Genomic DNA, 23,266 nt, shown 5'->3' on the forward strand with positions numbered 1-23,266 from the left:
TGTTTTTTTTACGCTAGGATGCTGAGTTTCACTTTTCATTGGTTTGTCGACATCTTGCTTAACCAGCGTGACTCTAAAGGATTCACCACATGTCTCTCTGCAGCTTTGAGGTGGCGGTGAACAGAGTGGAGGACACAGACCACGTAGTGATCCCAGTGCACTTGAGAGAAAAGTACAAGCAGTCAGGATATAACCACACGAGCACGCCGCTGTTTGGACAACCCTTCCTCATCGCTGTCCCCAGAACCCTCAGTGAAGACAAGCTCTACAACATGCTGCTCCAGCGCCTCTGGTAAGTCAGCAAAAATCGACAGGCTCTTTTTGCAGATAATCAACGCTGTGTCGTTTAGAAATAGAAAATAAAAACAAAAACTTGTGCTTGGAATAAAAAGTGGTTTTGTGTTTGCAGTCGGTTTGTGCGATCTTCTGTAGAGGAAGAAGAGGACGACTGTGAAGAGACACAGCCATCTAAACAACACACTGTTAATGGTAATGCCACTAATGGACTGTTGGAGGAGGGGTCACCGAGTAAGTGCACCAACACAGTTTTCTTGTAAAGTTCTGACCTTTTGAAATGCCTTTTTTTTTTTTTTTTTTAAAAAGTGTGCTGCTTAGTGTTTGCTGTTAAAAGCTCTACTGCCGTCTTTCAGGTGAGATGGAGACCGATGAGCAGGACGACGAGTCCAGCCAGGATCAGGAGCTGCCCTCTGAAAACGACAACAGCCAGTCGGAGGACTCTGTCGGTGGGGACAATGAGCTTGAGAACGGTGTGGTCGGCCCACAGAATTCCACCAAAGGCCAGCAGACGTCCGGACACAGCAGGAAGAGACTTTTTACATTCCAGTTCAATAACATGGGAAAAACTGACTTCTCACTCATCAAGGAGGACACCAGGCAGATCCGCTTTGACGAGGGACACCTCCGACTTAGTGGTAGGAAGCGGGTTTTACTGTTTTTGTTTTAGCATCATTGCAATGGCAAATAGAAAAGTAGTTTTTTTTTGGTTTTCCTCGATCATGTAATCACAGCATTAATCAATAATTGAAGTCATTTTAACTGCTGTAAATATTACAGCATATTTACGTTCTGCCCATCTTTTTACAGACCGCTCTTATCTCTCCTTGGACTGGGAACCAGAAATCAAGAAGAAGTATTTTGACGAGACTGTTGTTGAGGTAAAACTGATGTCGGGAGCTGCGACATTGTCTGTTTTCACCGTGTAACTGTTGTAGTGCAGCAAGACGCTGAGCAGTGTGGAACATAATCATGTTGTGATAACTGCACAGAGAAGAGCAGCAGGAAACCGAGGTGACTATTCCAAATGTCTTCTAATCAAGAGCCCACAGGTTTGAAACTCTAGATCTACTCACTAGATGATGCCGTGAATAAGTGCATCTAAGTGTTAAAGTAATCTGTAAATATTACCTCTTACTCCACGCATTTTAATCTGAGGGAAAGGAACTGAGTAGGGATGGCTACGATAACTTTGTATTAAACAGTGCCAGGGCTAAATTTATTTAACGGTAATTATGTAATGGTATGGACAAGCTCCAGCGCCATCATTTCTGCTCTTGCTACTGGAGAAATGGAAATGGTCTATTTTCTACTTGTTACTCCAAAATCAATCTGGAAAACCAGTGTTTTGGGGCTCACAGTGTAACTGGTGAACACCTGGTCCAAACCTTTCTCTCCTGTTCACTAGTTAATGTTTTTAAATGCAGATTTTATTTATTTTTTTTATTTGCTTTTCAGGTTGCATTTGGGTACATTCAAGCTCTGATTCTGCATTTACTTACTGTTTCCCTACATCCAATCAAGCCCTCCTTATATGCTCCTGTCTAAAGAACTTGGACTACAAACTGAAACCAAACTGTTTTCACTGCCAGAAAGAGTCTTATTGTCTGTATGGAGTTAACCTATACTACTAGTAATGATAGTAGAAAGGACACTTCACCAGTCTGTGATGGCACTTTCATGTAAGGGTTCAAACATAACCAATGTGTCTTAAGTTTGCACAGCTTTTGACAGCCTAGCTTGCAGTTCATCTCTAGTTGCTCCACATATGTGATGCAACCAAGAGTCTACAGATTTACAAGTTGTTGTTTTTGTTGTTGTAATTGTGCTATGTAATTGTAATGTGTTTTAGGATTATGATGATTAGGATTATTAGATAATGGTGTGAAACAGTGTTTATAACAGTTTAATTTATATTACATGTACATTAATTCTTTTTGGTTTTTCTCTTAAAACCTATTATAATATTAATTAATATTATAGTTGAAGTACCTTAAGCAGTACTGTTGAGATTAACAGTTGAGGTCTTGACAACACTTATCTCTAACTGTACTTTTAAACGGCTTCTTTCAAAGTTAAATGTTCTCTTTTGCCACAGATTTTAATTCATGTCATTTCAGACAACTAATTCAGAACTGTTTTACTCTAACAACTATATGCTCGTGTCTCTGGGAGCAGGACTGTGACAAGCACGAGAGCATGGAGTACAAACCTCAAAAAAAGGCTTTCTTCAAGCTGAAGGACTGCATCGAACTGTTCACCACAAAGGAAAAACTGGGGGCAGAGGACCCTTGGTGAGAAGCAGTGAAAACAATGCAAAACACTAGTTGTTGACGTCTGGCTGGTTACAGCACCTAAAAGGTGATGTATCTTCTCACAGGTACTGTCCCAACTGTAAGCAGCACCAGCAGGCCACAAAGAAGCTGGACCTGTGGTCTCTGCCACCAGTGCTGGTGGTCCATCTTAAACGCTTCTCATACAGTCGCTACATGAGGGATAAACTGGACTCACTTGTTGACTTCCCGCTCAGGTAGACACACACACACACACGCACACACATTCACAGGGCACTGCCTTTTTAGCAGTTTATCCAGTGTATGTCCTGCTCATTCTTTTCAAAATCTACAGTGTGTGTATGTGCACACTAACAATATACCCTTGATGAGTTAATGACAAGCTGCTTTGTTGTTGTGTGATAGATGATTGGGGTTGCTGCATAATTTTTTTTTTATGTACCGTAATGTTTTGTAGTCAACTCAAAGTATTTTTTTTTTTGAGGGAGGAAAAAACCCAACAGCAAATGATTGTTTCCCAAAAAGGTAGGACAAACATGGCATGTGCTCAAGGACATCAGTGTTGACACAAGTTGTGTGTATTTCTGCTGTAAGGCAAACAGGTGAATTGTGAGTTTGTCTTTTGACGCTTCAGCTTTCAGTTATTAAAGCGCATAATTTAAATGTTTAATTTGTTGTTTTTCTGAATAAATTTTGCTACACTTTGATTTGTGAGTATTATATTGTGATCGCTATAATACACAAGATGTGAAAATTGGTATCTGAAAATTTAAATAAGTCATATTTTATGAACTTTCCAAAAAACCCTTCAAATTATTTTCAATATTTTGTTTTTAGATGCTTTTTTTGCATATTTAAATCAGTCAGATTTTAATGTTGGTCTGAAACATGTCGGTGTGATAAATATGGGAAAAGGGTAAGAAGAAATGCAGGGTCTGATCCTGATTTACAACACTGTACATGCTACATGTTTCTACCTTCATCACAAACACACCACGCTGAACGTGTGCAATGACGGCTTTTTCGTGTTTGTTCCCAGAGATCTGGACATGTCTGAATTCCTGATCAACCCCAATGCCGGGCCCTGTCGCTACGACCTCATTGCTGTGTCCAACCACTATGGTGGGATGGGAGGGGGCCACTGTAAGACTCAAACTCATGCAATCATGTATCTTTTTTTTTTTTTTTTTTTTAAATTAGGATTTATAATGTTCCCGGATTTAATTTCAACCCCATGAAAGGTCACTGGTAGAAAGAAGAATGTTATTGTGGCCTCTGAGTAACCAGACAGTTTAAATCTGGCTTGTTGTGAATCTGTAAACTGTAGAATGTCTTTTATTAGTTAGTAATGCTGTTAGAAGTCGCAAATTGCTTTATAACATAAGAGCCAAGCAGTGGGAGTATATAAAATGACACACAGAAAGGGAAACATGGTGAAACGGGGCTCTAACTAATGGAAATTTTCATGACTACAGGATTTCCAACAGAAAAATAAATGTAATCAGAGCGGTAACTTGTGTATCTGGGCTCTTTTTGTTAAAATCGATACGTCTCCCACACAGTTTTTGGCATTGCCACGTTTCTACTCTTCAAATCAAAGCTTCAATTTGGTGCATAAACTCTTACAAATTTCCTTTTGAATGACTAGATGATTAATCATTGAGTAATTTCTGCTCTAATTGCTGTGTTTTCCTGTCTTTTAATCTTGTGTTACTTTTCAGATACTGGTTATGCTAAAAACAAAGACGATGGAAAGTGGTACAACTTTGATGACAGCAGCGTGTCTCCTGCCAGCGAAGATCAAATAGTGGTGAGTGTCCTCATTTGTAAAAGCCACAGACAGCAGGTCCTACTGCATTTTTATTAAAGGCAGACTTGCTGGGCAAAAAAAATTAATTATGTCATCAGAGTAATGCACGTATGTGCACTGTAATGAGGATGAGTTATGTAGTTGCCACACAGCCTGAGTTCTCCAAGGCATCCAACTGTTCTGAGACCCCAAAAGGTTGATTCTGTTCATCTGGACGTAACATTTTCAGTGGTTTCTCCCACTGAAATGCTACGTCCAGATGAACAGAATCAACCTTTTGGGATTTACTTACCTGGATGATTGAGCATGCATCATGACAACTGTGCTGAGATTTCCCAAAAAGTAAGTGTGGGTGTGTGGTACAGAGAGCTCTCTGTTCTGTGGTGGGGAGGATGATTGAAGCCAGACAGGTAAACCCTCACGGAGATGTTTTCGTGCATAGAGAGCGTTTATAAAGGCTTTCACATCTTGGAGGCAAACTGAACTTCAGATGTTCTGGAAGAGATTTAGCGAGCCACCCCAGAGGAGACCAGCTCTTTCTGTAAACAATTTTTGAAAATGGGTAATGGCTTCATACATTTTAACAAAGTATATACGTTTCAGCAGAGGATTTCTTTACAGCAGGACTTCATTTTGCTTTTAAATTCATGTTTGATGGCCAACTGTTGGAGATGTTATGTTCCAGGAAATAACATCTCCAGTAGTGATGATGTTGCAAGCATGAATACTGTATGTATCCTAATCTGAGTTGATGGGATTTAAAGAGATGAGACATAATCTATACAAAAACCAAAGCTAACAGTGTATTAGTCTGTCAGCTTCTGCATCCCCAGCCGCTCATTAAAAACATCGAGAATGTACAGTTGTTCTAATTGTTGTTGTGTTTTGTTTTGTGTTTTTTAAAAGGACTGAATGTAATATTAGGGACTACTTTCAGTAACAGATTAATACCATGGGTTTATATGAAAGATTGCTGTTGTCTGCTGATTTGTGGACTACTGTTCTGCAGACACATTTGACCATGGTCAGTGGTGATTGTGTTAACTTATTAGCCAAGGCTGTTTGGCATGTTCATTTGACAAACTGCACGAGTGTTCACACAGCTACATGCGACAGCTACAGAATAAAATTACTTCTCAGGCATCTGCTAGTGCCGCTAAGTGCATGTGCATGCCACGTTGTTGGCCATATTATTAAATTAAAAATATTGAACATGTAAAACACGGCCACACTGATAAAGATGTGGCACAGCAGATGGTTACATGTATTCAAAGCACACACTTAATAATGGAAACTATATGAATTAGTACAACGTAAAATGGCGAATCCCGTTAAAGGAAAGAAATCCAGACCCTGTACAGCTGTGATGATGCAGAGACAAAAGCAGTTTTATACTAGTCTGTAAGGACTGTGACCTGCTGTTCAAGTGAGCCTCAAGTGGTCATTAAAGGGAACTGCATTTATCTGCACTAAGCATTATCTTCATTTTTTTAGACCTGGATGCTTCCATTGAAAAGAGATTTGGTGGTCTAGTGAATATTTATACAGCCCGCTTTTCCAGTTTATAAAATATCTTTAGTGACTACATTTCTCATTGTTTCTCAAAGGAAAACAAAATGGAAAAGTTGGTAAAAGTCAGTTTTCTAAGGTGAGCCTGACTCCATCATGTCAGTGTAGCTGAGTGACGCTCTTTCCTGTTTTGTTTCCGTCTCTCTCTGTAGTCCAAAGCAGCCTATGTGCTGTTCTACCAGCGCCAGGACACAGTGAAAGGCACCGGCTACTTTGCTCTCGACCGAGAGGAGGAGGAAGAGGAGGAGGAAGATGAAGAAGAGGAAGGGGAGGATGAGGAGGGCGAGGAGAGGAGGGAGAGAAAAACCGCCTTGTCCGCTCAGGGAGGCTTGTCTGCTGCCGCTGCCGCCGCTGTTCAAAGCGACGACGAGGACCCTAATGAGAACCAGTGCAGGAAGAACGACGAAGAGCAGGAAGACGAGGAGGAAGAGGAGGCAGCGGAACAGCCGCCCAATCGAGACGTCGCCATGAAAACCAACTGAGGGAAACGAGGACATGAATATATATAGAGAGAATGGGATCTTTCCATCCAAAGCCATACGGACACACGGCGTGACAGCGGGCGCCACTGGTCCCACCCAGCGGCTCGGACTTAGCTGCTCGACAGGAAGAACCACTGCGGAGACATCAGCTGTTGGGTCAGGGGGCTACAGGGGTACGCAACTCTAAGAAATCAGGGCCCTCCTCTGTGGTTGGATCACTGTGTGTGTTTGTGTGTGTGTGCGTGTGTGGCCACGTTCGTTTGTTTAGAATTTGCTCACTTGCTCTCTGAGAAGAGTCACTAAACAGCCGGGATCTTTGTTTTTTTTTTGTTTTTTTTTACAGCTTTGAATCTCAGTTTTATTATTTTTTTAAAGTACATATCTTTAAGAGGAATGCATTTTTGGCATATCATTTTAGCATCATCGTTTAGATTTTGTAAATATTTTAAACACTGAATTGTACCGAGTTTTCATGATGCGCTGAAACATTTTTGAACTTGCACAATCACCAACCATCCGCCCCGCTTTTCTTTCCTTTTTTTTTTTTAATTTTAAATGTATCGATGCCAGACATACTGCAACTTTGTGTCAGAGTTTTCTCACATACAGAGCTTAGGAAGCTGCCTTTAGAAAGCCAGTGCTGAGACGCCACTACACTAAGAAATAATGTTGAGAACTGACAGTCGTTGCTGTGTGGGTTTTTTTCTTTTTTTAAATAGCCATCCAGCCGAGCTAGCTCTGTCATGCTGCTGCGATCTTAGATTTTTACACATGATTAACATACTGGCATGAGCCTTGGAGAACTTAAGATCCTGCTTTTGCTCTGTCTATAGTCCTCTCTGTTTATAATTCTTCAGTAAAGCAGGACTGAGATATTGCGTGGCTAACTTTACAAAGAAAGCACACTGCATCTCTCCATATTTTAAATATTAGGAAATGCTCTTTTAGAAGTTTATATCCGGAAGTCAAACCTATATGTAGTGAAGTGGTGTTTAAGGAGTTAGCAGAGATTCTTTACTCCTCTTCACCCGCTCCTGAAGTTGTACTTCATTAGATGGTATTTAAAGCTTTATTGTGGCTACGTTCTTAAGATTTTAGGCACTTTGAGATTAGGGACATCGGTGATTTCATTGTCTCCTGTTTGAATCGCCTCGGCCTTAACTCTTAATCTCAGACCAGTCGCCTTTTCTTTGCACACGGCCGTCACACCATCTCTCGATATTATGCGAGCACTCGTCTATGAATGTCCATGTTACTTGCTTGATATCTCCCAGCCACGTCACACCAGTTTCTTTTAACCCACAAGAGGGCCAGAATGTATGCTGAATGAACCAGACCACATGTATGTGACTGATGCCTTTTAAGTCATCCTTTCTTTCTTTCACTTCTCCCCATGGCCCTTTCGAGTTTGAAAGGTGATGGAAATGGGTGTTCTTTGCATTTTATATTACCTGTATGAATTTCATGGGTATTAGCTGAATGCGTCCCTTTTTTGTGGTCCTGAGCTTTGAGGAGGAGAGAGGGAGACAAAACTTAAAAAAACAAAAACAAAAAAACATTTTGGGGTGAGTGTGCCTAAAAGGCCTTTCAGCTTCTCGGGATCATGATACAGTGAAAATATTTTGTGGCACATCGTTGGCAGGATATTCCTCCATCGACGTAACTCGCGGTAAAACTCTATTCTCCATGGTGGAGTGCGATGTTTTCTTTTCTACCTGCTCTTTCCATTGTAAACAGCATTAGCGGATCTGTTGTTGCCTCAGAATATTAGATGTGTAACATGCCTTTAAGAGCATCTCTGTGCTTCGACTTCAGGTGGCTTTACCGCCTCAGTGCTGCCTTGCTTTTTGGGCAACTCACCCCATCCTGAGTGAGATGTGATTGCTACTATAGGCTTATACAATACTGTACATAAGAGTTCACTCTGTGAGTGCACATTTGATAAAATTTATTTATTTATATGTAAGCATTTAATAATAAACAATATATTTAAAACCTTGGCAAGACGTGAAATGTCGGGGGTAACGTGGCTCGAGTCCACACATACACACTAGTTTGCAGAGTCTTGCCTGTGCTCTCGTCAGGGAGGGAATATTTTTTAAACAAAGGATGATTCTGTTTTGGGACTTTTTTTGTAAAGATAATCCAGACATCCTTGCATGATGATGTATGGGGTGGGGGTGGGGAGTTACCAGGTTTGGCTGCACTTGAGTTCACTTGGGTTTACATTTGAAATGTGCATGTGTATTTATACACAATCTTCAATAAAGTTGTGTAAAGCTTCCTGTGCTTCGGCCTGGTGGTTCACTTTCTTGACCAGCTTCCATAGCTGCCCCACATCTTTGACTGTATTATTTTATAAATAAGAACAATAATAAAATACAAATCTGTTTGTATCCTTTGCGTAACATAGTTGTCAAATTACCAGATACTTCAGATTCTGGACTGAAATGTATAAAATAACAGGTTTATTTATTCAATACTGTGATTGGTACACATTCTGTTTAGAATTTACATTTATATAGATATTTTACATAGAGATGTAAATGTGTATCACAAACACAATCCAACTCCTCTAAACACATCGCTTTTTCCTACTTTGGGTTTTCTAAATACATTTTGAAATTATAATTAATGCAATGCTGCTACGCTTTGGATAAAAAAAAAATGGCATTTTAAAAATGTGCAGCATTGAAAGCTGCTCTGGTAGAATAAAAATATGAATCTGAATATTAGCACAACAGGTCGCCTTTAACATCTATGGTCAGGAAAGCATGCTCGGCTCACATCCCAGCAGTAAGTGATCTCACTGGCGTTCCCTAAAGAAGGTGAACATCGCTATGAGCCATATAAAGGAAGGCTGTCATGCTTCCCTTTGTTTGATCCTTTGCTCTCCATCTCCTAGTATGATCTGTGAGCAGGAACACTGTGTTCTCCCCGGTTCCTCCGGGTTATCCGGCCGCTTACAGCGAAGGCGGTTCTACCGAGAAGAGGCTCGTCCTTCTGACCAATAGGAGAGAGGAGGAGGATCGGCTGTGAGCAAAGCGCCTCACTCCGTCAGAGAAAAGAGAAACCCAAAGAGAAACGTGCTTTGCTTGTTAAGATTGGACGTTAGAACGCGCTGACATTAAAGGAGGCTATGAATGACAGGGATGGATAGTCTGAAATCTCTCTCACGAGCATAAAGTTTTCATTTTTCTGGCACTTCACATTTTTAATAGACGACGGCTACAGTCCGGCACATCTTTAAAAACGCCTTCGTCTGTGTTTTACCAGCTGGTGGCGCCCTCTGCCAGTGTGCCCTCTCCTGCTGGTGTTTGGTAAAGCAGTCAGAGGTGGACCTCTGCGTTTTCTCCAATCTCTGGTCGTGGCTACACCCGTCCTGACGTTCCCCGCGAATTTTATCCACGGCGCTCCGCCACATCCACTCATTTTATTTGATTTTTTTTAGTTGGGGGGAGGGGACGCGCACACTACCTGACGTGCTGTCGGAGGCAGAAAGGTTAGAGCAAAGCGGGTCTCCTGTTTGGATTCGTACGGCTTTCTGCCCTTTAAACCGCGCGGATGTGATGGCTGGACAACTTTGTGCTCACGGCGCGGAGACCGAAGCAGACAACAATAGGCTCTAATGCAGCCTGCTGCAATTCGGCTGCAAGATGAAGGTCCGCGTGAAGAGCCCGTGGATCGTTTGCGTTTTCTCAGATCCAACAAGTCCGGCAAGGTAAAAATTTAAACAGAATTACAGGAAGTGTTCTCACTTTTAGGTAATCTCTTTCTTTCAAATACCCCCCCCCCCAAAAAAAATGTGTTGCTCTCAGAGCTAAAAAAATATATATTTTCGGGGGTAAATGGTTAGTATCGTAGTTTGTGGTGATTTGTGCCTGAATATGTTTTTATATAGCGTGCAGTCACCCATATCGTTCTAATTAAAACAAGATTTAAAAGCAGAATTTCGTGTTTCTCTCTCGCTCTCTCTCCTTTTTTTTTTTTTTTTTTTTTTTTTTTTAAACATGAATGGCACCGTGCCACTCCACGCGCTTCGCCGCCCTTACCTGCCACATTTTCCCCTCTCTATTTGCTCTTTTTCTTACCACCGAGGTCAACCGAGGAGAGCGTGTGTGCAGGAGATATGGGAAATGTACGGGAGGTGTTTTTTTCCCCTCCTTTCCTACTATGGGTGGGGTTTTGTCTCGCTTTATTGCGGCCCCGTTTTAGGCGTGCGCCATTTTCCGTGCGCTTTTACGCACGGGGACACCAATAAAACTGATAGTCTGATTAAATCTGGAACCAAGAGATTTTCCACAGAAAAGCGCATCCCTGGTGCCAAGTTCTGGCTGAGGTAGTAGTTTGTGCTGTTGGTCGGGTTGTCATATTACCCCTTGCGGAGATGACTGCGCAATCTACTGCCTTGCCGGCGCTGGTGACTTGCAACGAGGGAGCCAACCGGATCGACATAAAAGCCTAAACCCCACTTTACATCGTTCAGAAAAAGAAGTGATGGAATAAAGAAAAAGAAAACGCATGCTTTCAAGAAAATTCAAATACTTGTGTGTGATATAAATGTTAACATTTCTTGAAATAAAGTATTTTTTCCAAAGCTTGCATCACGTGCATTTGTGTATATCTGATTCCAAATCTTGTTATAATTAATGTTCTGCTTAAACATTCTTATTTCTCACGGGGGTGGGGTGTTAAAGCAAAGATGGAATTAAAGATGCCAGTCCCATTAAGTGTCTTAGCAAGCATTTATGGTAAGCTAGTGCTGTACCATATTATAAATTGTGTTATAGCTCCAATGCAAAGTAGATATAGGGCCAATTTTGCCGATACCAGTGCTGATACTCGTACTCCCTTAAGAGAACATATAACCCCAATTCTTCATCAGCTTCACTGGTTGCCCATAGAAGCTAGGATAAACTTTAAAATTTTAGTTCTCACATTTAAGTGCATCCATAACCTTGCCCCTCCTTATCTGTGCGATCTGCTTCATATTACCACTGCTTCCTGCTCTCTCAGATCTTCATCTGCCATTCATCTTGTTCTTTCTGCTCGTCTTGTCACTATGGGGAACAGAGTGTTCAGTCGCACTGCTCCTCTGCTCTGGAATTCACTTCCTCCAGTCATAAGAAATATAGATTCCCTTCCCTTATTTAAGTCACAGCTTAAAGCATACTTGTTTAAACTGGCTTGCTCGCTTTAATACAGATCTTACCTTTAAAAAAAAATTGTTTATTTTTTGTATTTTATAATAATCTACTGTTTTATTTATATCTTTCTTCTCTTTGTAAGGTGACCTTGGGTTTTAAAAAGGCGCTCTCAAATAAAATGTATTTCTGCTCTTCATGTATTTTAAAACATTTTTTTTTTGGGGGGGGGGGGCAGCTTCTGTTTAAATGTGCTGTAGGCGCTAAATAAAATGGATGTGACAGTCAACGCAAAGAATTTTCATAGTGTGCGTTTGAGGTATTTTCTTTTATTATTGCCAAAAAAGTAATTTAATGAATTGGGCTACATACTAAACTTAGAGGATAGAAAAATAGTATCAATCCAATCCACCGATACCAGTGTTGGTATCGATACTGTGGCTATTTGGATCAGTCCGCCCATGTCTACAATTAAGGAGCATTCACTAAAGCAGGACAACCTTCAAGTGCAGCTGTCATCAACACACATCATCGACATTTCCTATTGTGGCAAATCAGAATGTGTGCTGTGAAGAGCAGGCTGTCCTCAGTTCCATGGGAGGAATTATGCACAAGTTGGCAAAAAATAAGGGGAGTGAGTTTTAAACACATCTGACTGATGCATGCTTTGAAATTGGTGTAGTGCTTGAACTCAATGTTTGAACTGTGAAACAGTATTTAGGGAGCTGTGTGAAAATTATTTTTAGGGGCTAGCTGTTTGGAACCCCCTTTATTTGACCTTACCTGTTCATTCACTGTGTGAAATGGTTGAAACTATTGAAACCCAGTTTTTTGATTGGCTGCCCCTATAAACAGAAGGTTAAATAGCAGGTGGGTGGGGCTTATTGTGGATGTCTGCTTAAACTGACACAGAGGGATGGCCAACAAAGAAAAATGAAACCAAGTGTTAAGAGCACTCTGCCTGACAAGGATTCAGTTCAATTCAGTTTTAGTCACATAGCATCAAATCACAATAGCAGTCTCTTCAAGGTGCTCTATATTGTAAGGTAAAGACCCTAAAATAATACATAGAAAACCATCAATCAAACGATCCCTTAACAGCAAGCACTTGGTGACAGTGGAAAGGAACTCCCACTTGACAGGAAGAAACCTCTGGCAGCCGTCTGCATTCATCAGCTTGTGGTGTTGGGAGTGAGATAGGACAAAATACACACTGTGTACGAGAGCTAGAGATGAACAATTATCTGTACATAGGCAGAGTTCATTAAATAAATTGTTAGCCCTGTTTTATATGCACATCCATCCCTGTGACAGTACATGTATGAGAGAACTTTAAAAAGAATATATTTTCTTTAATTTTTTTTTAACGAATGAAAGGATTTTTATGTATTTTAAAGGGTCACCTAGTGACATGCATTGTAAATTAGTTTAGAATGAAGCTGATGTGTGCCATTTGTTTTCACTTTTTTCACTTAGGCAGTCATCAAACATTGCCAATGGTGACAGTATTAAATAAACCACTTACCAGTATATGAATAGTGAGGTCATTCATCCATTTTTTTCCCCACATTTCCTTTGTGGTCACACAGGAAATCAGTTTGTTCTAATGGCCTTTACCCATATTTACCTCATCAACATTATGAATTGTGTCTGAATGATTGTGCACAATCATTGCACTTACGGTTCGCTGTAAAAATAAATAAATAAAACAAAAATGTCTCATCTTGTTTAGCGTTTCCGGCAAAATGTTTGACATTCAGTGAGTAGTCTGTATTTCCTCTAATGAATCCCTCCGCTGTCTGCTCTCAGAGCCAAACTAGTCCTTTAGTGTCCAGTTGACCGTGTTTGTTAGTTTCTCCCACAAGCAGAACCAAGGGAATATAAACAGCAACAACACTGATTAGCTCCTCTGGACTCTCTTTTGTTTCTTGCTCGTTGAGATTAATTTGAACTGAGAGTGCAAAGGTTTGGAAAACTATCGATTCTGTTCACATGAATGTTGAGCACAGCTCCATTTGACTCCTTTTCTGTCTTCTTTTTTTAGTGAGACAAACAACAACTTTAAATTGATCTTCAACATTTATTGTCTCTTTTTTTATTTCTGGAAAAGAAACACTGCAGGTAAACATCACCCCCCCCCCCAAAAGTCCAAATGTTGCACAAGGAAACATTAAAAATATTTCTTTTTGACCTCATAAGTTATTTTCACGTTATATAAAATGTGCAGTTCACATTCACAAACAGAGTTTGAGGGTAGCACAATGGTCACTTAAAACGGTTTCCCACTGGGCTTCAAAATTCCTCTTTGCTACAGAAAAAAGAAATCAGCTCTTTGCATCTTTCTAAAACCATTAGTAGTCTTAGGTAGAAAAAAACAACAGCAATGACAAGGTTCACAATACAGCAAATTCAGAAAGCAAGACCTACAGTTGACTGAAGGGACTAAGCTGATCAAAAGCTTCCTGTACACACCAATGCTCTCCCACATATTTACAAATGCAGTGGAACCAAGACCATCACAGAGCACTTCCTGTCTTTAGAAAACCACTCTCAACAGGTCGTTATCGACACATGACAATTGAACCTGAGTTGATGTGCAGTAGTTGGGTGGCACAATAGGATGAGAAAAATAAAATATATACTCATGTTTCCACATTCGTTTAAGAGAAAAAGGCTTAATGACAATAATAAAGAGCCTAAAGCACAGGTAGAAGGATGAACATTCAAAACACATATCGATGCATACGTCAGATGCTGAAGATCTGGTAGCATCAAAAACATTTACATGGAAAAGTAAAGTATGAAGGGAAAATAACCACTTATTAGAAAAGTTTTTCATTAATTAACAAATGCTAAACACCTAACCGAAGGAAAATATTCCAATACATTATTTAACACTGGAATATTTCATTAATGGAATATATAAGAGGGGAAAATGCACCATGCAAAGTTCAGGTAAACATCAATGACTGCTTCTTGGAGGAAAAGGTAGATTATTGTTGTCAGCTGCAAACACTGTGCAAGATAGCATGACAAATAGCATGTGTACATGTATGGTGACACAAAATAATTTTGAGTAATTTGCATGTATGTAGTCTTAGGAAGAATGAAGTGCGATGTTTCAATACTACACTCAGTTCCTACGAGTAAATCTAAACGATACAGCTAGGAGACTATTAGCTTAACTTAGCTTAGTGTAGCATAGAAACAGCTAGCCCAGAAATTGACGCGTAAAGACAGACCTCAACTTTTTAATATGCAAAAAAAAGAACACAGCAAAATTGGAATTTTTATACTCTGACTTTTTTACAGATCAAAATAATAATATATAGTATCAGTAAAGATCAGCAGTATTTGATTTTCTAGTCTCAGTGCTAAATTAAGCTAGATAGCTGCTAGCTGTAGTTTCATATGCACCATACACACAGGAATAACCAATATTCTTCTCATCCAGCTCAATTATCTGACATCATTCAGGACATTACTTATTAACAATTGACTTCTTTATAGTTGTCACCCTCTTATTACATATTCCAACTTTGCAGTCAACTTTTAAATACACCGGTTTAATTCCAAAACCCCATACATCAACTATGGTGATGTTTAATTTTTCAAAACACATTTTTCTTCTAAAACATATTTGTTTGCTCGCCTCAACAGCTTGGAGTGAAACGTGTCAGTTTTTTCCACCACTTCCCCCCCCCCTATCTGCAAGTCAAAATTTCATCAAAATTATTCTAAATTTCCAGTTATGTATCTCAAAATTTCAATTTTCTACATACAAATAAAAATTTGGAGATTAAAAAGTTTCTGAAGCACAAACTACTTCATATCTTCTGCAACTTCCTAAAACTAAAACTAAAAAATATGAAACAAATATGGAAAAAAGAGAAAATGATTTGGTTTCATGTATAGCCATTGGTATAGTTTCATCTTGTTCCCTTTCTTTGTGGCTGCTCTCATCCTTTGGGTCTTATGCCAAATGTCTGGAATAATATATAATCAATAATATATGCATGATCGTTGCACATTAACAAATAACATTATCACCAGTTCTCATTCAGTCTATATAAATTCAACAATAGTTCAAACCATTGCACCATTGCTCATAATCCCAGGCCTACATTATGCTACTGCATGCACTGACACACAGTCCACTACATCCACTCACGGTAACACATTTTACCCAAACCCGTCCCCCTGAAGGCAACATCATCTGTATTCTGATGAAGCACCTAAAGCAAGAAACATGCAAAAACAAAACAATAAAACAAAAGCTTTCAGATTCAACCTTGATTGTACTTCATGATTTTTCTTTTTAAAACTACAGCTATGAATTATATCAATCCTCCCTGCTGCAGGGAATATTTGCTTCTTCATCGTACCATGGGTCTTCAGTGAGTTATATGGGTTGGCCTAAAGTGCAAATACACTGGTGTACAAGTCATTTAATCTCACGTTAAGACAGTTATTTATAACTTCAAGAGAATTGCCAAACCAAATCCCAAATTTAAAAATGTAAGGATTTTAAATTATATTAAAAAATATTTATTTTCCAAATCAGTAGATAGAAACCACTTATGACTTATGGCTTAGCCACGCTAGAGTAAAAATAGGACCGCAACCTCACTGCAACTAGGAGAGAAAAAAAAAAGATGGATAGTAGCCTGGTAAGAAGTTGCGGCAACCAATTGACCACTCAGAGGCAAGCACCATAGAGGTAAACCTGCTATGTTATTTTGCAGTTACATCGCTGTCCTGCAGCAACTGCACCGCTATTTATGGAGGTTTTCTGAATGTAAGTAGTTCATGTAAATGTTGCATGTTGACAGCAACAAATTTGCAACAGGTTTTTATCAATGACTGCACACAAAATTCCCAACTTGCACCAATTCAATCTGATGGCAGATTGAACACTTCTTATTAGTGGTTCATCACTATCTTGATGATTCAAAGTCAATAAAACAGCTGATTGCTAGCGGTCACAGATGTTGTCCCCATCCTCAGAGCAACAATTTTAAAGGTAACAAGATCATTAACTTATTACATAGGGTCACAATCAGTTTGGTTGTGCCACGGTCCCCACCCAAAATATTTCTTATCTTTCGTTAAGCTGAACTATGATTTTAGCTTCATATTTAATTGATAGAGAATAGCTAGAACAACAAAAGCCTAAATATCTAAGAATATAATTAAAATAAAATAATTTAATAAAATGTTTAGTAGAACATGGCAACTTGTTACTGGATTAAATGACTTGTCACAGTGAACTTTTTTTTGCTGTGCAGATGTGTTTGTTTGTTCATAAACCACATCAGTCCTTCTGTCTCAACTTTCGATTGATAAAGGCTGAGATCCTTTAATGACTTTTTGGGAAATGAGGATAACCTCTTGTTCTGTGCCCATATCGACACTTCTTTAATTTCTTCGGCAAACTTGAAACAGTTCTTCAGCAAGTGAGTCCTTTAAAGCCACACTGTGGCAAAACAGAAAATGCAGCTGACATGTCAGCTTGGTCCATTTTCACAAGACAAAGGAGGTATTCTTTTTTTTTTTTAAATATATATAAACAAGTTAAATATACAATAGCCTACAAGAGAAGGAAGGATCAACTAAAGAAAGGGGAATAGTAGGAGGAGGAGCCCAGAATTGTTTAGCACAAGAGGAGGGAGGGAAAGAGCGAGAAAGCTCTTCTTCACTTCAGAAAAGCATTTGCTTATTTGAGTTTTGCCAGGCAAATTATTTCTTGACATTGTTTATTCATGACATGATTTAGTGACTTAAAATTATCTACGGTTTAAGCTTTCACGACTGTGGAGTCTTAATAAACTAACATGGCGATGCTGACTGTAGTTCCCCTGAGCTGATTAATCCTGAACTCCCGTAGAGAAATGAAGCACCAACAAATTAATGTGCCACCTTCTTCTAAGGAAGCAAATAAATAAGAAAACTAAAAGGGGGACTCTGAGTTCAGGACTAATCAATCCTGCTGAGTCTACAGGCCTTTCTCATCACTGAACCATAGCATCGGTGGAATGCTCCTCAGGGCTGGCGGTTGCCGTACATGAGAGGTATGATGAAGACTGAGATGTCGTCTCCGGAGCCCAGGCGCTCATTGGTGATCCTCCAGCCTCTGTCTCTCAGAACACCTCGTGCTCGCATCACCAAATCCTGTGCTGCCATTGTGTACCTGGCCAATAGAAGACACAGCAATGAAGCCCTTGCTTTAATATTGTGATACGCTGTAGCTCATTTAATTTAATGGCACTCTCTTGAAACAAACTCTATAGTCTAACAGCGCATGGTGCTGAAAAGAAGGATGTAATTCTGAATAAAATACACAACACAGAGGCACAATTTACAAAATTCCTATTTATTTATGTAGCAAAAACGAAATAACTAGACAAAGGAAATAAAACAAAGGAAAGTTCCAACCTGTGTAAGTCGTCAGGGTCGCAGTTAGCTAGAAAGGTGGTGACGGCTTCAGCCACCTCCTGGTTGGAAAGGACATCCCAGAGGCCATCAGTTCCCATCACAAGCACATCATCAGCTCCGTGTTCGTAATGCATCAGGTTATACACCTTCACCTGCATGATAAACAACAAAAGGGCCATCAGTTCAACTCAACTGATCCCTTTTATCGGTAGTAATATGGATGTTTTTTAAAGCTCATCATAGCAAAGAGAAAGCTCTACCGAGGGTATCAAATGACCTTTTTAATAGGTTTTACGCAATCATTCCATTCTTCTGCATTGCATAAAAAAGGGGGGTTGGTTCTAAGGGAAGTGCTCTAGATCTTTAACATTCATACATTTCAAATTCAGTGTTCCCCACGGCAACATTTCACTGTTACCGATTTTAGTTGTGGTGTTCCTCAAGGCTCGATCCTTGGTCCATTGTTAATTGCAGTTTGCGTTTTCTCACATGGACTGTTCTAACCTACATTTTCTTAAGTTATACTTTTCTTTTTAGTCCAGTGACCCCAAGACTGCTTTTATACTCTTAGTCCTAAAGCATGGAAGAAAAGCCTGATGTTGCCAGCTCAATAGTGGAGTTGGTTCATGACCAAATCCATTAAGTAATTGCCATCAGGCAGCCTTCACACCTCCAACGACCCCAACAATAGAGGCACTTTGGACACTCATTCCCCCACCTCTCCCCCCTCCATAGAGCCATCACCACCTTCAAACTGTTCACCTGCAACACCCGCCCCCTCATCCCACACAAAAGAGGATTTCACACCACCTCCTCCGACCACAACTCTTCATATTCATGAAGCAGATGTGAGGAAGCAGTTTAGGAGTCTGAATGCTCGGAAAGCTCCCGGCCCAGACGGTGTGTCTCCTGCCACCCTCAGACACTGTGCAAACGAGCTGGCCCCAGTGTTTTCTGGCATCTTCAACTCCTCACTGCAGGCATGTCATGTGCCTGCCTGCTTCAAGTCCTCTACCATAATCCCTGTCCCCAAGAAACCTAGGATCACTGGACTAAATGACTACAGACCCGTGGCTCTGACATCTGTGGTCATGAAGTCATTTGAGCGCCTAGTTCTCTCCCATCTCAAGACCCTCACGGCCCCCCTCCTGGACCCCCTGCAGTTTGCATATAGAGCCAACAGGTCTGTAGACGACGCCATCAACATGGCCCTACACTTCATCCTGCAGCATCTGGACTCCCCAGGAACCTACGCCAGGATCCTGTTTGTGGACTTCAGCTCTGCCTTCAACACCATCCTTCCAGACCATCTCCGAGGCAAGCTTTCCCAGATGAATGTGCCTGATCCCATCTGCCGGTGGATCACTGACTTCCTGACGGACAGGAAGCAGCACGTGAGGCTGGGAAAGAATGTCTCGGACTCCCGGACCATCAGCACCGGCTCCCCTCAGGGCTGTGTTCTTCTCCTCTGCTCTTCTCCCTGTACACCAACTGCTGCACCTCCACCCACCAGTCTGTCAAGCTAATCAAGTTCGCAGATGACACCACCGTCATTGGGCTCATCTCGGAAGGGGACGAGTCTGCCTACAGGAGGGAGGTTGAACGTCTGGTGTCTTGGTGCAGCCACAACAACCTGGTGCTGAATGCCCAGAAGACAGTGGAGATTATTGTGGACTTCAGGAAGCACACAGCCCCACTCCCCCCCATCATCCTGACTGACACCCCCATCACCTCTGTGGACTCATTCCGCTTCCTGGGTACCACCATCACCCAGGACCTGAAGTGGGAGCCCACCATCACCTCCGTCATCAAGAAAGCCCAGCAGAGGATGTACTTCCTGAGGCAGCTGAAGAAATTCAACCTGCCAACACGGACGATGATGCAATTCTACACTGCAATCATCGAGTCCATCCTCACCTCCTCCATCACCGTGTGGTACGCTGGAGCCACTATCAGGGACAAACAGAGACTGCAGCGTGTTGTGCGCTCTGCTGAGAAGGTGATTGGCTGCAGACTCCCATCTCTGCAGGACCTGTACACCTCCAGGACACTGCGGCGTGCAGCCCGGATCTCAGCTGACCCTTCTCACCCTGGACACAGTCTGTTTGACCTGCTCCCCTCAGGCAGGAGGCTCCGGTCCATTCGCACCAGAACCTCTCGCCACAAGAACAGTTTCTTCCCCTCTGCTGTTGGACACATGAACAATAACCACATGATTGTCCCCGCCACTAACACATGACCCTACGCTGTGTCACTGCATCATTTCATGTTTGGCACTGATCACCACCTGCACTCATGTATATATCTTTCTACGTAGCACTCATAATTCTTATTCTCATGTATATATCTCATGTATATCTCATGCACATATCTTTCTTTCTACATAGCACTTTAATTCTTATTGTCTGCACTGAAGCACCGCAGCAATTTCCTAATGTTGTAAACCTCAACATCTGGCAATAAACCCATTCTGATTCTGATTCTGATTCTAAGTGTTCTGATGCTTTTATAATAAATAAATGGATTTTAATACAATCCAAAATGACATTGTTTCTTTCATCCATTGTACATAAGGCCATACAGGAAATTATTTGCTCCCGCTTTGATGACTGTTAGCTACAGCTAGCTATACATACTGTACATATCACTCTGCTATGTCCAAAATCACATTGGCCAAGTATTATTTTTCACATTATTTTAAAACTCTGCTCATCAGTTAGCATTGAATAGCCCCGTACCATAAGACCCATGACCCCTTCATGTTACACCGGCGCTCTCTGAGATGCTTGAATGGTCGATATCCATAGCTGTCAGCTCGTAAGATCAAGTGACCAGACTTGCATCATCTGGCAACATCTTAGGTCTTTTATTGAGATTCTTTTAAAAATATTTAGCTGTGGTTTCTCATTGTTCTTTTTTTTTTTTAAATAAAAAAAAAGTAGTTCTTTTGTTTGCATTTTTTATTTTTGTGAAGCAATTTGGGGCTTTGCTAATAGCAATTTATAGATGCCTTATTATACAGAAACTTATAGTACTCAGTACCCCCAACCACCACCCTGTTTGAATCGACTGCCTGGTCTGACTGCACACATCAACCTTTGTTGTTACTTTGCTCTTGTGTTCACTGCTGAAACACAGGATTGCTTCACCCTCCTGCCTTATTCACTACTCATTTCAAATTGACATGAAAAACATAAAAAAAGAATAGAGGAATAATCTGCACTGCTGGATCTCATCACTGTGGCTTTAAAGTGCAGAAAATATTCAACTATTTTCTAGAATCATTTATGTATTCATCAGCAGGAAAAAAAAAGCAGAAAAAACCCCCACGAAATGAGTCAGAGTAAACCATTAATTTCCATCTGCCCTGTAATTCAAAATAATACACTACACATCCATTAATAAAGAAGAGATTCTATTATCATCTTTTTGAAAATCTTGCTTGTAGTTTTTTCTCCTTTCCAGTTTTGCTAATTGGCTTTTACACATTTATGTAATTACAAAACAGTGAAACAAAACTGCAATTTTAATTAAGGCTGGTATACTATGACTACGACAGATGAAATGATGAAATCTTTTCTGTCCAACACTTTACACACAATGACGCCTGACGCTTCTACGACTTAATGAATGTAATGCCGTTTCTTGCTTTACAGAGAACATCTCGAGATACCCCTGAGAGGCTTTGTGGAGAGGTGAGAGAGTCGTGAGGGAGAGATCCAGACAGAGGCTCTGAGTGCTGAGAGGAGTTAAGACTTCCATGTGAACCTGGTATGAACCCCGGGAATTAATGAATTAAAGATCAAGCAGAGCGCTCGGGGAGGAAAAATGCAAAACTCTATAAGACAAACTGCATCAGGAGATGAAAGCGGTTTGAAACCAGCACCAGACAGACAGGTGAGCTCAAGTTCTCCAGCAGCAGAGGACTTTTTTTTTTCCAGACAGAGAAGCAGAAAATTGCATCTCTAGTGACTGCAGTGCAGATATGACCGAGGCAGAAGTAGGTTAAGCCAACTGACTGACTTATTCCATCTGCACTAACTTATATTTCGTTTCATGACTGCTCCTGAGTTTTTCATGCACATACATGGAAAAACCAAAAGACAACTGACGTGGCATCTAAAATATTGTAAATAGCATTAAATGAAGGAGATGGGGTGCGATGTGCTTTGCAGAGACAGTAGTTGCTGCATGCAGGACCATTTGTTAGAGTATGCATAAAAGACTACCAGCTATCAAGTTCATATAGGCTGGCACTGATCAGCTGATTTGCCAGGACTGCAGGCAGAGTTTATATAATTACAGTGCAGGATGCAGATTATGCTTTTTATTCTTTCAGTATCCGCCTGGACAAAAGCCACATGCTATATGTCAGACTTGTTTGCAAGAAGCTGTAAAAAGCTAATTTACAAAGCTGACTTCATAAATCCTTATAGTCTTCATAAATCCAAGATGAAGATGAAAACATAAAAACCACTCAAAATGTTGTTGTTTTTTTATTTTACTCTGACATGGGCAATTCACACATTGCCATATGCTTTCACAGATTTTCTGCCAGCAGCTTCAATAGTTCAAGAAATTGAAATGATCGCAAGGAGGAGGAACCGGTGAAGAGAAACTGAAGATTAGTCATGTACAGAGGAACAACAGCAGTTTACATGAAATTACATACCATTACAGGGGTGGCTATAGGTGGAAATTTCTTTTTTACTTTTTTTAAAATCATCAAGCGTGAAGTGTTCCTTTCATTGTTTATTTATTTTTATTGTTTTTTAGCTTGAAAATTGAACATATGTTTTCACTTTTTAAAAACTGCATTTCAAAAAATAAATACATAAATAAAGGAACACTTCACGCTTGATGAGCCAATCATAGCAGTTCCCTGCACTGTGCAGCGTGACTTTTACTGGATGTAATAAAACTATGTTAAAAAAACCCCCAGCTAAACAGCCGATAATAGGCAGTCTAAAAAGTCTCGGACAGCAGAAGGCGAAGAGCTGGCTCATCCTCTGATGTTTGGAAACTAAGAACAAATCACATGCTAAGAGCCTTGCAAAGTTGTGTCTACACCACAAATCAGCCGCCTGAAAACACACCGCAGACGGCAGTATAATTATTGCACTAAGTTCCAGAAAAACAACGCAATGGCTGCTAATCCAACGTCTGCTCAGATGTCCACGAAAGCGTTTCCACCCACCTCACAGAGACACACTGAAAGCCCCAAAGCAGTCAAATTCT

The 23,266-nt window shown here is 40.5% G+C and overlaps 2 protein-coding genes and 1 long non-coding RNA gene across 6 annotated transcripts in view; 2 read left to right on the forward strand and 1 right to left on the reverse strand.

Annotated features, from left to right (window-relative positions):
* Positions 1–8,732, forward strand: part of usp15 (ubiquitin specific peptidase 15) — a 28,587-nt gene extending 19,855 nt beyond the window's left edge. For all 4 annotated transcript variants that reach the window (XM_026146575.1, XM_026146576.1, XM_026146577.1 and 1 more), the window contains 9 exons: positions 104–292; positions 410–528; positions 651–932; positions 1,105–1,175; positions 2,473–2,588; positions 2,675–2,824; positions 3,628–3,731; positions 4,310–4,398; positions 6,120–8,732. In XM_026146575.1, the coding sequence (XP_026002360.1) occupies positions 104–292; positions 410–528; positions 651–932; positions 1,105–1,175; positions 2,473–2,588; positions 2,675–2,824; positions 3,628–3,731; positions 4,310–4,398; positions 6,120–6,449 (1,450 nt within the window). In that variant the 3' untranslated portion in view covers positions 6,450–8,732. The remainder of the gene's footprint in view (positions 1–103; positions 293–409; positions 529–650; positions 933–1,104; positions 1,176–2,472; positions 2,589–2,674; positions 2,825–3,627; positions 3,732–4,309; positions 4,399–6,119) is intronic.
* Positions 8,733–9,538: 806 nt separating this feature from the next.
* On the forward strand, positions 9,539–22,765 carry LOC113008924 (uncharacterized). Its single transcript, XR_003270088.1, has 3 exons — positions 9,539–10,170; positions 21,685–21,925; positions 22,575–22,765. It is a non-coding gene; the product is annotated as an uncharacterized LOC113008924 (long non-coding RNA).
* Positions 13,654–23,266, reverse strand: part of LOC113008923 (protein phosphatase 1H-like) — a 35,421-nt gene continuing 25,808 nt past the window's right edge. The window contains exons 9-10 of the mRNA XM_026146871.1: positions 18,029–18,180; positions 13,654–17,783 (exon numbers count right to left, since the gene is read on the reverse strand). Coding sequence (XP_026002656.1) covers positions 17,636–17,783; positions 18,029–18,180 — 300 coding nt within the window. The 3' untranslated portion in view covers positions 13,654–17,635. The remainder of the gene's footprint in view (positions 17,784–18,028; positions 18,181–23,266) is intronic.

Source organism: Astatotilapia calliptera, chromosome 17, assembly GCF_900246225.1.
Source record: "Astatotilapia calliptera chromosome 17, fAstCal1.2, whole genome shotgun sequence".
In the NCBI taxonomy this organism is placed as follows: domain Eukaryota; kingdom Metazoa; phylum Chordata; class Actinopteri; order Cichliformes; family Cichlidae; genus Astatotilapia; species Astatotilapia calliptera.